The 15,557-nt window shown below is 40.4% G+C and overlaps 1 protein-coding gene across 1 annotated transcript in view; it reads right to left on the bottom strand.

Moving 5' to 3' along the window:
* Positions 1-7,552: 7,552 nt before the first annotated feature.
* The window catches only part of IQCE (IQ motif containing E), a 38,525-nt gene continuing 30,520 nt past the window's right edge, over positions 7,553-15,557 (bottom strand). Inside the window, exons 20-24 of the mRNA XM_075179537.1 lie at positions 14,603-14,716; positions 13,280-13,401; positions 12,889-12,998; positions 9,302-9,415; positions 7,553-9,215 (exon numbers count right to left, since the gene is read on the bottom strand). Coding sequence (XP_075035638.1) covers positions 9,106-9,215; positions 9,302-9,415; positions 12,889-12,998; positions 13,280-13,401; positions 14,603-14,716 — 570 coding nt within the window. The 3' untranslated portion in view covers positions 7,553-9,105. The remainder of the gene's footprint in view (positions 9,216-9,301; positions 9,416-12,888; positions 12,999-13,279; positions 13,402-14,602; positions 14,717-15,557) is intronic.

Below are 15,557 nucleotides of genomic sequence, written 5' to 3'. Positions count from 1 at the left end.
TTGGTTTTGGATCTGTATTTTTTAAGAAAAATAGCTAAAATATGCTAAAATCCCATAATTTTGCTCTTTTTTTGTTTCTACCTTATTATTAATCTCAATAACACTCATTTCCAGTCAATTGTGACCACCTCACAGGTCACAATATTATTTTCATACACTTTCGGACAAAGACTGCAGCAACATGGCAGGATGCTAAGAGACAGAGCAATGACACAAACACATGGCAGTTCATAGCACATCTTAAAAACATTGCCACACAGCAGAAGTGCTTGGTGTGTTTGGCCCCCCACAAAACCAGCTAACAATGGGCTTAAGACAGCTAAGTTAACAGTGCTGTCAATGAACTGTAAGACCACAGCAAAAGGCTGTTTAGAGCAATGGCACAAACACACAGCAGTTTATGTCACATCTAGGAAACATTGCCAATGCCACACAGCATTGTCAGGAAAGAAAAGTGGTGCAAGATGGAATTGTTCTTTGGTCCTCCCACTCACCCTTATGTTGGATCTTAAAAAGGACATGCACAGTTTAACAAACTAAGCACTTCAGCGACAATGAGTGCCACTTTTGTTGCTGAAGTGCTTGGTTTGTTTGGGCCCCCCACAAAACAAGCTAACAATGGGTTTAAGGCACCTAAGCTAACAGTGTTGTCAATGAACTCTACAGTGGCAAGATGTTGTGGTCTTCAGCCTCATCCTCACACAATATTAATTCATCCCACAGGAATCCACCATTACAGAAGTCTCTGTAACATAAATGAAAAAAACAAAAATGTAAAAAAAAAAGCTTTTACCTTTTCAAACAAAAAAGCACATCCTTAATAAAGGTGAAACTTTGCTGTAGAAAAAAATAAAATTGGCAATATATCATTGTACCCAAAATATTAATAAGCATTCCAGCATCAGCTAACTTCCTTCTCTCAACTTGCTCCCATCACCTACAATCTACACTGTCATCCTAATCACCCTCATCAGTGTGTACATAATCCTCACAAAATACTAATTCATCCCCACTGGAATGCACCATTACAGAAGTCTCTGTACTTGATGATGTAATTGCCGGCAAAGGCCTTCCTCGTGGAATTTGTAGTTCATTTTGATGAACATCATCTTTTCCACATTTTGAGGAAGTAGCCTCCTACGCCGATTTCTCTGCCAAGGTTCCCGGCTGTGCTGAAAACTCTTTCCAAGTACACACTGGAGGGTGGGCAACTTAGGTATTGCAAAGCGAGTTTGTACATGGGTTTCCAAATTGCCTTTTTTTCCTCCCAGTATGTAAAGGGTACATGACATGACAACTCATCCTCTCTCAGTTATTTTGGCAACTGCTGCTAGGAAAAATCGTAGCTTTCCCAAGACACCCAGTGGTGATGCAGATGAGTCAGCACAACATTTTGACATTTGGTCTGGTGTAAAAGATTTTCCCAAAAATCATGACAGCTCTTTCGTAAAATGAACTACAAATTCCAAGGGGAAGGCCATTACCGGCAATTACATCAAAGTACAAAGACTTCTGTAATGGGGCATTCCAGCGGGGATGAATTAGTATTGTGTGAGGATGATGTACACACTGATGAGGGTGAGGATGATGACAGTGTAGATTGCAGGTGCTGGGATCTAGCTGAGAGAAGGGAGCTAGCTGATGCTGGTATGCTTGTTAATATTTTGGGTAGAATGGCATGTTGACAAATTTTTTTTTTTTCAACAGTAATCTTTCACTTTTATTATAGAGGTGCTTTTTTTTTTTTTTGCTTCCCTGACTTAAAACCACTATGCACTTGAACATAGACTTTAGCAGATGACGTAGAGGGATTAGTATCATCATGACTGGTGCCAGCAGCTGCTTGGTGCTCCTAGTCTTCTGTGAACTGATGTGAATCCATATCGATTGCACAGAGCAATGTGACTGGAGAGTGGCAAGAACACTGCTACCCGTTTCTGTGCATTCAACGGCACTGAGACTGGGGGATGGCAAGAACAATGTGACTGTAGACTGGAGAGTGACAAAAAACACTGCCATCCCTCCTATTTCTGTATAAACAATGGCACAGAGCAATGTGACTGAAGAGTGACAAGGATACTGCAACCCCTCCTGTTTCTGTATGAGCAATGGCACAGAGCAATGTGACTGGAGAGTAACAAGGACACTGCCATCCCGCCTGTTTCTGTATGAGCAATGGTACAGAGCAATGTCACTGGAGACTGCCAAGAACACTGGCACCCCTCCTCTTTCTGTTTTAGCTATGACACTGGCCAACTGCACTGGAGACTGCCAAGAACACTGCTACCCCTTCTGTGTCTGTTTGTGAAATGGCGACGGATCTCCGTGGAGAGCGGTACTTATAGAATCCAAAACTCTCGAGATCCAACGATGCAACAATGATGTCTTACCTCTTTTTCATTTCCGAGGACGCGCGAAAGTAGCGTGCCAGCTCTGCTCTGTATTCGGATCTGCTAAGTTGGGGGGGGGCTCGGTTTTTGGAAAACTGAGCCCGAACATCTCTAGTCTGTAGCCATCATTCCCTCAGTTATCTAACAAGATTAGCCATGTTGAGGGTGACCATTATTATTATGGCTGTAAGGTACCACCGAGCTCTGCAGTACCAGTGGGAAAAATAAGGCATACATAAAACAGCAACATAGTGCACAAGGTAGACAAAATAATCGCAGGCATGAAAATAAAGGGAATTTAGGGCTCTGCTCATGAGAGAGCTTACAATCTAAGTGGAAAGGGCCACAGCTGAGAGGAGAGGAGTGAGTGTGCCTCAGACCAGGGCCACCTTAACTACATTATGGGCCCCCGGGCAGTGCAGTGCAGTGCACCGGGGCCCCTAACTATAAATATAAATATATATATATATATATATATATATATATATATATATATATATATATGAGTGTGTTTAAAAAAAAATATATGTATGTAAAAAAAAAAAGTGATTATATATATATCACTGAACTGTAATCACTTTTTTTTTACATATAAATATAGGGGCCCATTAACTTACCTTAAGTCTGATCCCCTTCTCTTCTTTTTTTTACGCTCTAAGTCTCTTCTGCGCTCCTCCGTGCTGTGCTTGCAGTGAATGTTGGGCGTGGCCCCCGGGCACCTGCCCAATGTGCCCAATGGAAGAGATGGCCCTGCCTCAGACTGGGAATTGGCATATGGTATAACACTACCAGTAGTATAGATGTCATCACTTCAGTGCCCTGTCGCACTAAGCAGTGGGGAAAACAACATACATGAAGCTGTGAGATACAAGGTAGAATAAATAACTGCAGATGTGAAAGAAAAGGTTTCCATCACCAGGAACAGGAGCAGACAATGTCACTGGTTCTTAGCAGGTTTATTGCTTCTCAGAAAACGACTGCTGTCATTTAGAAAACACAAAATTTGTCAAAGTGCAAAACCACTCTGGTTGTGCTACGAGCCAAAATTTATGCAGACGCACCCACTTAGACTTACACTAAAGTGCATGCTTTTGCAAACAAGATGGTACAGATTCCGCATGAGCAGAAAGTTTACACCAGCTGATAGGAGGATTTGGGCAGAGTGAGGACGTGCCTTGCCATGTACGCGACAGGTGCACCCACCTAGTTTCATGCAGCAGTGGTAAAATGAGATTTAATTTTGCATTTTGAGATTACTGAAATGAGATAAAGGGCGATACTTGCCTACGCTCCCGGAATTTCCGGGAGGCTCACGAATCTTAGGGAGTCCTCCCGGAAGAGTAGGCATCGTCCAGACCGTGGAGGAGGTGGGGCTAAGTGATGCAATTTTGCATCTTTAAGCCCCTCCCTTCCATATGCAATGCCGTTAATTTGGGCATTTCCTAGCAGGGGCGTGGCCCCCTAATATTCCTGTCACATGACCTCCCCGCTGGGATCTCACAGAGGGGAGGTTTCTAAAGTTGGCAAGTATGCTTTAAGATGTGTCTAACCTGTCTGCCTCTTGTTGTAAGCAAGGCACCCCAAATTCTTTGGTACCTCAAGCAGATTAATTGCAATTTTGTGTGACTAATTACATGTTTCAGAGACCAGATTTGACTGCTGGTAATTTACGCTGCTTCAAGTTCTCTTTCAATAGAAATAAATAAGATTACATTTCCCCTTACTTATAATCAGAATGCCAAGAGATATATATCACTTTGATTGTCAAATAACTAGTATTTTAATGCACTCATTCCTGGAAAACGAATGTGATTGAGAATCTTTAGCCAATTATAGATGGCAGAGGAATCGGCGCACCACTTATGGAGAAGTAATGGAAGTACTTAATTCAATGAGTAATGTGGCTTCTTACAAAACAATGAAACTTCTACCATTACGATCATTAGATAACACATAGTATGTATAAGTGTATATAACTTGCTAAACGGTTTCCAGGAAATGTGATCAAAGAAAACATGATAAAAAGAATCGAATAATTTAAGTCTGAAATAAAATAAATTTGGCCAAACACATTTATCCAAAATTCTTTATTTATGTCAGAAATGTAATTTAAAGAACCCATAAAACAAAAAAAATTAACATTTCATGTATGACGCAGGAAGGCAAAATAAATTGTTTAGTGTTACATCGGTATTTTCCCTACAGAAGAAAGTTTAATACAATACCTCCCATCACAGACAGCTGAAGCCGCATCCCATATTTTTAGGATAGTATCCTACTGGGATGTGACAAAGGACAAAAAAGCTCAAATTTCAAAGCAGGTCACTGTCAGTTAAGCTGCTGTGTCATCACTGGCCCTTTGCATGAATTCACCAGTACAGAAAGTTCATTCTACACTGTTATTCACACTCTGCTGGGTCAAATAAAGAAGACCCTCCATTCTAACATGTCCTGGAAACCTGCTGACAGAGAGCATGATGGACACATTGATATTCAGGAAATATCTGTGTTTATACTTATTTATCTCTAGTTTAACCTTACAACTAATAATATATTAGGTAACTATTTAACCTAACTGCTAATCAGAGGATGTCAGAGGCGGGAGTGTGGGTAGTGTTGCTTTCACTGAGTAATTATGACCTGGCGGAGTGTCAGTGCTATTGCTGATAGGCTTACAACTGGTGCAGAGATAAAAGGTAGGCCTCCATCTCCATTCTGTACGGGAGACAGGTCTGCTTTAAGGTGTGTAATCCCCGATCTTTGTCCCTTCACACGGCTGGCTATGGTTCATGATCATTCTTTTTTTGTAACACCCCATCCAACATTCTGCACTTAAAACATAAAGATACGTATATGCAACAGACTCAGACCCCAACTGCCAGCCATATGACAGTGAGGAGGATTGTCCGACAAATACAAGAGAGGTAATGCCCAATTGTGGTCTGTTTTTACTGAGACCATTACACTGAAAAAATAACATAATGAAATTAACTGAAAATGAGAACTATTTATACTGGAGCTAGACACAAATGAAAAAGGCCTATACATATTTTGTAAGATCACAAGCACAACTGCGGAGTTCTGTGTTCAGCGTTCTCCTGCAACTACATCTGCTGGCCCGGAGGAGCCAGAATAAGATAAGTCACTGGCAACTTCCAAAGCTGAATTGACTCGGGTACTGTCTCAGGCCAAAGAAGTAGGTGAACCTTTTCCTTCTCTGACCGCAACACAAATTCTGACTTCACAGCATGTACCGACCACTAGTGTGGCTTTCCAGGGAGAAGCGGGTCTGGCGTTAGCTTTAGCCCAGTCTGCTCAGGGACTTGCGAAGGCTTCATCCTCACTGGAACGCTTTGTTAGCACCCCTACATATGAGGCTAATAAGTTAGCACCAAATTTGTAAGAGGACAGCTAAATAAAATGCATGTTTAAAAAGTATGTTTAAACTGTACTTCACCTGCTATTTAAAGGAAAAACGACTGTGGTATCACAGGTTTAAGACAGATGAACAAAGTAGAGGTGGAGGGGTTGAGGTAGGTGCCAACAAAGGACTGGCACAAGGCTCCTGCCTCTTAGGAGGCAGAGACAAGCTCTGTGCCCATGGGACATGCATCGTCTTCCCTCTGCTGGTTCCCTGCTCCGTACCACAGATGTTTACCTGTACCCCTTATCACGGACTGTAGTGCAAGGAATATTGCACATGCAAGCAAGTAAAGGGAAGTCACAGTGTCAAGGCCCAGATGCAGCCTTACTTGTGTCAAATAGCATGGTTTGGACAAAGCACTCCTGGGGGTTCTATTTACTAAACTGCAGGTTAGAAAAAGTGGAGATGTTGCCTATAGCAACCAATCAGATTCTAGCTGTCATTTATTTAGTACATTCTACAAAATGACAGCTAGAATCTGATTGGTTGCTATAGGCAACATCTCCACTTTTTCAAACCCGCAGTTTAGTAAATCTAGCCCAATGTCTTCTTCTGAAGCTTCTATCCACATATTGATTATGTGCAATATGGAGTGAACTAAAATAAAAAGGATGGCTAATCGGTGACCCCAATACTCAAGGCAGGGAACCAATCAAAACAATCCTCTTTTCCGGCAATTTACCTACTGACTACTGAACTACTAGAAACTTACTGGCTTATTATCAGTCTAAAGGGGGCCAATTCCAGTAAAAGGCAACTGTCTTTATTATTTTACAGTTCTCCATATACTGTTAATCATTACTATATCTGTGCTAGGTTTTGACTGTTACACTTTGGGCATCCTTATCCTAGTGTGGTAAATCAGCCTTCGTTGTACCTTCTGATAGGACTGCACACAAATGCAAATAGAAAATATCCTTGTTACAACCCCGAACTCAAAGATTATATAGATATTAGTATTATGGTGCCCACTTCTGATAATTCCCTGTTCAGCATGGTCACAGAGCGCATCCCTACGCGTTTAATTTCTACAAATAATGACATTACATAATTATTAACTTTGATGTATATAATACACAAGTGATATTATTATATGTAGAAATGCCTGTAAAATATATCCTCATATAAGGTGAGTAGTGAGGTCATCACTTAGATTTCGAGTAATATGATTTGTGTTACAGAATTAAGGGCCTGATTCATTAGGGATCTTAACTTAAGAAACTTCTTATTTCAGTCTCCTGGACAAAACCATGATACAATGCAAGGGGTGCAAATTAGTATTCTTTTTTGCACATAAGTTAAATACTGACTGTTTTTTCATGTAGCAAACAAATGCTTGATAGCTTATTTGTACACTGAAATTTAAAGTTGATATTTGTGTGCTACATGAAAAAAGTCAGTATTTAACTTATGTGCAAAACAGAATACTAATTTTCACCCCTTGCATTGTAACATGGTTTTGTCCAGGAGACTGAAATAAGAAGTTTCTCAAGTTAAGATCCTTAATGAATCAGGCCCTAAATTATTATCTTTATTTTTGTGTTGGCAAAATACCAAGATAATATGATCACTACATAAGCAACGTGTTTTGTTCTAGACTGATAAGTGTGTATTAGAGGAAATAGTGTAGCACCAGCTTAGATTATAAAGAATACCCCTTTATGTGTTCAGTAAACCAGCATTCAGCCTCCTTATACTTGTCTACCTCAATAATAACAAAGAGTCTTTGATAAGAATCTGCTTGAAGTTGTCCATATATTTACTTACAACACATGATTACATACAAATGTGATTGTCTTAAAGTTCACATTATGTACAAAATAACATTTGTTTCTGGTATACAAGATTAAAAAAAGACAGTAATATATGTCCAGAAAAAGCCCTTATTAGTCTTTGAGCTAAAAGTGCCTGTTTTGATCACCTCGGAGTCAAACAGACTCCTACGAAATAGAAAATATATAAAAGGCCTGAAAGTGCTGACAGCAGGGTACCAACAAATGTCCCTGGGTAGCGATTTGTAGGATCTCCCAATGAAGTAAACACAAACAACATATATGTACACACAAACAAACATGACAAAGTAATATAAGCGCTCAGACTTTCCACTCAAAGTTGCATATAAAACAGGTGTAAGAAATCAAAATCTAGCAGAAGACTATTGAGAAAGCAATGATGAACCTTTAACACCAAAACGCGTAAGGAACAAAGCAGCAACATCGTTCCAGCCTCTCAAGTGGCCAGAATGAGAAATGCCTGAGGACAGAGGACAGACTTTGGAGCTTTAAGTATTCATGATTATTATTAAACTTGATCAAATAAATACAATTGTTTGTGCATATAAAGATTCACAGCCAAACTGCTGGTCAAGAAGCAAACTGACCGACCATATGGACAGATGTACACGGTATGCATCACTGGGCAAGGCACGTCTATCTCTCCTAGAGAAGAGGGAAGTTTCCTGTTCCACGGTATTTTCACATTATTCAGCACATTTATTCGTGTCCAGCGCAGAATTCCCCTTGTCATATTTGTTCTGCCCAGAATTCAAACCCCACCACAGAACAGAATGAATTGACCACAGTTTTCCAAGCTCTATTTTTAGACTATAAATAGTGCAACATTCTAAACGTACAAATACGGAGTGGAATGGAATTCTGCAGGTTTGCGAAGCAATTTGAAGATTGTACCACCGGTATTTTGCACCTCCATTAAACTGCCTGTACAACCGCCAAATTTAGTGTGTGCAAAATTCTGCAGCAATTTCAGTCATCTCTACAGCTAGATTGCCAGTAAAAACTAGAATAATTATGTAGATTTTGCCTATAACTGTCCTCATTTAACAGTAGCCCCACCTACTGCATCTAAAATGGGCGGAGCTATTAACAGTGTACAGAATTAACATGGATGAGAGGCCAATGGACATGTGTCATATTATAAATCTAGCTTGGATTACACGGTACCATGTCAGGGGCTGCGCACTGCACTATACAGCAGCCGCGGCGCTGTCAAAGAAGCGTAGGTGCTTGTCGTTGCAGTTTAACAATATCTGTGAGACACAGTTTGCTGATTGACCCAACATAATTACTAGCACCATATACATTATTTTGGTGTTTGTGTCTAATAGAAGAAACCCTTATAGATGATAAAAAGAAAAAAATTCATATAACTGTACATCAAGAGAAATTTAGCTTACATACGACATATAAAAACTGAATAAATATAGAAAAAGATTATAAAAAGGTAATTGTCCCAGGTGAAGTTTTAAGGCACTAGGAAGGCATCTCAGCAGTGTTAAAAATGTGAGTCTTTCCTCCTGGCAGGTCGTGTTGGAGACACAATGACGATGTCATCGGAATCATCAGACTGCGATTCTTCAACAGGCGGACGTGTCTTTCCTGAAACTACACACCCCAGATAGAATGTCAGCAATGGGACAATAATTAAGAGTTGATGGTTTTGAATTGTGCAGTGATCCACAGTCACCTACCCGATGGTGGTTGTTGTGACATGGAACTGTACGAGACTGGCCTCTTTGTGAGTGTTTCCTCCTCTTCTTCAGATGTCAACTCTCTAATACAGTCCTCACTGATTTCTCCACTGCCTGTGTTAATATGGTAAAATAAAAACCGTTTGCAATAGTGCATTCTAACATGTATCTGTGACATAGTCCATACTTCAGTAGATATAGGCCAGTACAATCACCACATTGGTTAAATAATTTTGCTTTAAGCTCATGAATAGCCTCTCATCAGAGGTGGTGGAAGCTAATACAGTAGAGGAATTTAAACATGCTTGGTATAGGCATAAGGGTATCCTTACAAAGAATAAAATAGGGTTACAGGTTACCATAGGTTAAAAAGGGGCAGATTAGAATAGATGGGCCAAGTGGCTCTTATCTACCGTCAAATTCTATGACTTACTGAGGCTGGTATTTGTGCTATAAATGTTAAGGTCTCTGGATATTTACTCTATTTTGGTCACTAAGACGGCACTCTAACATCTGCTTAATATTGCCTATTATAAGGATATGACAGAATAGGGTCATAGTATCTGTATATACAGGCAATGAGGACACTTTGTGGCGTACTTCCTGCTCTCTGTGATTTCCTGTTCATCTGGGCCACCCCCCTACTGAAACATTCCGCTAGTTCACAAACATTCCGCTAGTTCACACTCTCAGACTTTTCTATTATGAAATAAAAATCTCAAAACATGATTGACAGTTGAGCTTTGGGAGAACAAAAAAGTCTTATGGAACACAGACGAAATCGATGGCACTGTATGACGAGCTTCATACGTTCGGTCATTACATCTTTGTTGAAGTTAGGTAAAGCAATGCAACAACAGTACTATTATAAATATATCTCCTTGTAGTTACATTAGACAATTACAAAGAGAAAATAATAATAAGATTAACTTGCCTCTAAATAGGATGTCCACCACAAATGTAACCAACCATTTACCACGCTTAAAAATTAAATTATGGTTAAAACAGAAGTTGCTATGGAGGGAAGATACCTGGACAAGGTTAGACCGAGAGTGGTCATCTTTCATTTCAACACTAAATACAGAACATTTTACAAAGTATATACAGTGTGGTGTATTGTACCCTGTTAGACTTAACAAATTGTATCTGTCCACTACTCCCTCACGTTGGCGAGCGTGTGGACAAAGAGGAAACCTCTTCCACATTTGGTGGACCTGCCCCAAGATCTCTATTTATTTTGGAAGGAAATTTACAAACAAAACTCTGCGGGTCTACGAATCCCTAATCTCATTTTCAGATAAACTAGCTTTTCATGTTTTACACACGGCAAAATGTAGGATCGCAAAGTTTTGGAAAGAGCCTTTGCCTCCTTCCATCCATGCAGTGCAGAATAAAATCTGGTTTATAGCATCTATGCCAGGGATTCCCAAACCCAGTCCTCAGGGCTCCCCAACAGTGCAGGTTTTCCATATCTCCTTGCTGGAGCACAGGTGTATTCATTACTGGCTGATACATTGTAACAGATCCACAGGTGGTCCTAATTATGTCACATGTGATCCGGAAAACCTGCACTGTTAGGGAGCCCTGAGGACTGGGTTTGGGAAACTCTGATCTATGGAGAAGATTACCCATTATTTACATTTAAAGGGGATAAGTATACACAAATATGTACTTCAACCCATACCCACCCTTTCCCAGATTTTACTTAGCCATTAAATAATAACTGTTTTACAAATGTGTCTGTAGGAATTGACTTTATTATATCCCAATTGTCCCTTTGCTGCCTGTTCAGCCATATTAACATGTCATCTTGAAAGAAACAGTAAACACAAAATATCAGAAGTAGCATGAAGATGGGTGAAGCATATTGGGGAAGAGAGAGAATAGTCAGTAATGAAACTTTTGTGCGATAAAAATTCTATACATGTTTGCAAGTGTTTCCTGCCACCTGAAAAGTTTGGGCCTGACATTAAGCGGGAAACAGGAAGCTATTATGTCAACTGCTCCAAAAAACAAATGAATGAATATTTCTTAGCTGCTAAATGGCTACAAGCAGTAGGGCCCACAGAAAGACAGGTCATTTCTAGCTGCTGGGAAACTGCTTAGGTAGAACTTGTCCAGCAAGGAAAACTCTCTGCTCAAAAATACTGGAGAGCTTCTGTGTATAACTGTGTTGCTGCTGCACAAAATGCTATTGTGTGGCTCCACTCTAAAGAGGTTGTCAAGCTCTAGGTGACTTTCATTTATTGGCTAGTACATGACCTCTTCCAGCAAATTTCTACGTAGCACAAAATAGAACCTTCTCAGTGCAAATGCATCTTTGGAGCCACCTCAATTTGAGCATATGAGCCTCAATTTCTGCCAGGGTGCGGCCGCTTGAGAGTGAGGTGGGTACATTTGTAGAGGAGCAGCAGAAGGGAGAAGTTGTGCAGATGCAGGGCGAGATTGTGATGACTTAAAGGAGCATTGCTTGCTGTATGTGGAATTCTGCCCCAGGTTAAAGGTGCCAGAGATTGGGTCATCACCTGGAGTACAGGGGCCAGGATAACCCCTGGACAGAGATGCCCACAAAATGTCAGGGGCCTGTGATCTCAGTGGCCCTGTGGCTATTATTTTAAGAACTTGAAAACATTCTAAAGAAACTATGTTCTAACTAGGGCTATGTTCTAACCCATCAGGTTGCCTTGACAACAATTCACTTCAGCAGAACGCGTCCAGAAACTGCATTGCCATGTCTATAACTTGGCACGGTGGCAGCCGCACATCATGTGACTGGCGTTACAGCCCATAGAGTACATACAATTGTATATAAAGTTTTGGAAATAAATAAAGACTCTGCTACATAAACTTCTCACGGAATCTATTGTAGTACATCTTACTGAAAGAATGACATAACAACCAGAATACACCTACAGGATAGAAATTACACCAATATCCGCAATAGAAGCAGGACCTGACAGCGATCCTGAAATGTTTTTCAAACGCATCTCTAAAAGGAGGAGTGTGCCCAGGATCGAACATTGTCTGGGGGTCCATAACTCCTATTGGTGGCCTTGCCCCTGGAATGGTAACGTTATCATCCTAGTGTTTCCAGTATAATTGGAAAGGGTCCCTAAGACCCTTGACCATTATACCAAAAGAGTAAAACAAAAAAACCACAAACTAAGCTTAATTGAATAAACGACTCGCCATATTACTACATAAAAAAACCAAAACATTTTTACTCTCTTGAATCGTTGTAGTACAAATGGAAACTAAAATGTTTCTTTATCCATGGGAATACGCTTGTGTGTTGCTGCCACTAAGGAGGGGGTGAGGAGCTGTTATCCCTGTTATACCAGCCAGCCCAGGCTGCCTAGCTCTGCTGCTGGTTGAAGATGACATCCGATGATGATGATTTATTTTTCATTTACACCATGCCCTGTACATGGGGATTTTTATTACAGGTGATGTGTGCGATTCTCCACTGACATTAAGGTTGCAGGAGTGCGTGTGTGCACACCAATACACTCACGTCATCTGCCGGGCAGACTGTTAAAAATCTGATTTTCCTTAGTGGAGATAAAGCAAATAGGTGAACATGTTACCTCGGGAATTCCTGACGTCTTGGCTGGAAGATTTCCAGGAGACTGGAGATCTCGTCATCTCTCTGGGAGTTCTCCTGACAGGGCTCTCTCTGCCTTTCATCTCACTGGGCCTAACACAAAGGAAAATGTCAGTTTAAGTAGCATTGCATAATCGGCCCATGTCACACATGGTAAAAGCACAGCATAGAAAATTACACAATAAGCCCTATTTCTATGAACAGGGTAATTCTTAACACGTCTCATGGCTTAACAATTATTCACTGGTATTTACAGTACATTGTCAGGTGGCAGGAAATGTGTCACACTCGCTGGAAAAGGAAATACGGTCACAGGTCCTGTAAATAATGTGCAAATTGTTTCATATTTCTTCAGTTATGTACAAGAGATGTACCTTTGTCCCAGCATCTTTGTACGCGCCAAATGTGCTCTAAAAGCGGCCTGTAGAAAGGTCACATGATCTTCTTCATCCTTGTTCGGATCTTGTAAACGTTTACTATCCGATACGGTGCTGTCCTGGGGCAAAGTCACAAGAAGGATTAGTTTGTGGCAGACACATTATTGAAGGGCTATGAACACTAATAATGGTTCTTCGATACGTTTATTTAATTCTGTCTGTTGCCTACACACATTATAGGCAGCCAGTTTGAACCAACATTCAGCATGCCAATTCACTATGAACCAGTGACATCACTGAGACATGAGGCACACACTACGTAAGTCATGTCATTGGTTACTGGTGACTCCTCTAGTTGGTTCCTCTACCACTTGTGAAATGTATTGTAACATATTTAAAAATTGTCTCTCTGTGCCAGGACCCGTTTCATTGTTGCAATTTATGTCTAGATAGTCACAGGCTACCACTACTGCACTGGGGCTTTTTATCCCGTGCTGGGAGGGGGGATAATTAACAAGATTGGGACCCATGGAGTTACACATACAATGTTAAAATAAAGTGAAGTTAAATAAACGACTACACAAAATCTTTGTAGACCACTTTATTAAATATTTTCTTCTGTAATTCATCGAGTCCAAAGGGGTAAAAGATCAACAACATCTCCCCTCCCCTCATAAAAACGAACCAACCCCACATTTACGACTGACAGGCAAGAAATATATAACTATAGCTGGGACTAATCAGGACTCCCACCACCATATGACAAGCCGGCCGCTTGTATGGACTTTTCGGGAGGGGGAAAAGTTTTTTTTCCCATTTGGACTACAATGAAACAAGAAAGAAGAAAATATGGAGGTTTTGTGGTTTTTAATCAAATAAAGTTTTTTTTTAAATCGTGTTTGAGTGTTTCTTTTTGTTTTTGTTTTTACTTTTTTGACATTACAGGCAGGAGGCTTTGGGTTGCAATACCAGGGGTCACAATTTATTAATTAACCAGATGCAAACAAGAAGCAAATGGAAGAATAAACTTGGTAGTACATGAACTGAACTAAAATGCACCACAGTGACCAGATATATTATAATAACATGACGGGTTTGCTATATTACACCTGGGGGTAAATGTACTGTACAAGTTTTGTCTTTAAACACATTGCTGTTTTAAATTTTGCTGACAAAGTCGCCGAATAGCGGCGATTTGCAAACATCGGAGCTCAATACGTTTACCCCTTGGAGTTTTATAGCATGTAAAGATGAGATTTTGTTGTAAAATAAAACAAAACTGACAAAACCCCTACTAATACACAATAACAGCTTCCTTACCTGCTGGGTGAGGCCGTTTACTCTGGGAGACTTTAAACGATGGGGCGCGGTAGCAGATAAGATTTTCTCTCTCGCTAGATGACCCCGGAGAGCTGCTTGAAGGAACACGGTTGACTGTGAAAGGAATGAATTGTGTCGTCACAGCAGCTTAATAGGGTTGCCAGCAAAGGAGTTACTTGAACTCAAACCTGTTCAACTCTGATTTGTGAAATAGAAGCAAGAAGGACCTACCCAGTCTGCCGCCATATGGTTAGAGGTCCATGCAGGAAACCAGAAAAACAAACAACTGCTATAGAGTGGTAGTAATAGAGCTCCCGCCAACTGTTTTGTTGTCTGAACCAAACATAAGAAAGCAGCAACAAGTGCTCTTTCACTAGCATAGTGTTCTAAACAGCAAAAATAAGAACTAGCTGGATCGTAATGGAAATGAGACAACCATCTCCATGGATTAGGCCTTTAACCGGATATCGCTAGATCTTGAATCGGTCCTTCTGATTTCTTTTGGGCCTTCAGATCAAAAACAGGTCAAAAGGTCTCTTCTCAGACTGAAATGACTGAGGCCAGAAGACATCAGCTTTCACTTTGTCTTATTTTGTTTTGGTAGCTCTGTATATCCAAAGGACATGGAGGTATATTGACTAAACTGCAGGTTTGAAAAAGTGGAGATATTGCCTAGAACAACCAATCAGATTCTAGCTGTCATTTTGAAGAATGTACTAAATAAATGACAGCTAGAATCTGATTGGTTGCTATAGGCAACATCTCCACTTTTTCAAACCTGCAGTTTTGCAAATATACCCCTAAGTGTGATGGAAAGTTCGCTCCTGACCTTATGTATCCCTCTCCTAAAGTAAAGCTTCCTGCTTGAAGCACGCTTTGAGTTACGCTGACAACACAAGTACAGATTTGCTTAGCTAATATGGTCGCGTGTTGCCAAAATTACAGAGATCTAATT

This window comes from Mixophyes fleayi, chromosome 7, assembly GCF_038048845.1.
Source record: "Mixophyes fleayi isolate aMixFle1 chromosome 7, aMixFle1.hap1, whole genome shotgun sequence".
Classification (NCBI taxonomy): domain Eukaryota; kingdom Metazoa; phylum Chordata; class Amphibia; order Anura; family Limnodynastidae; genus Mixophyes; species Mixophyes fleayi.
Note: the sequence above shows the minus strand (reverse complement) of the source record. Positions and strands in the feature narration are given on the sequence as shown.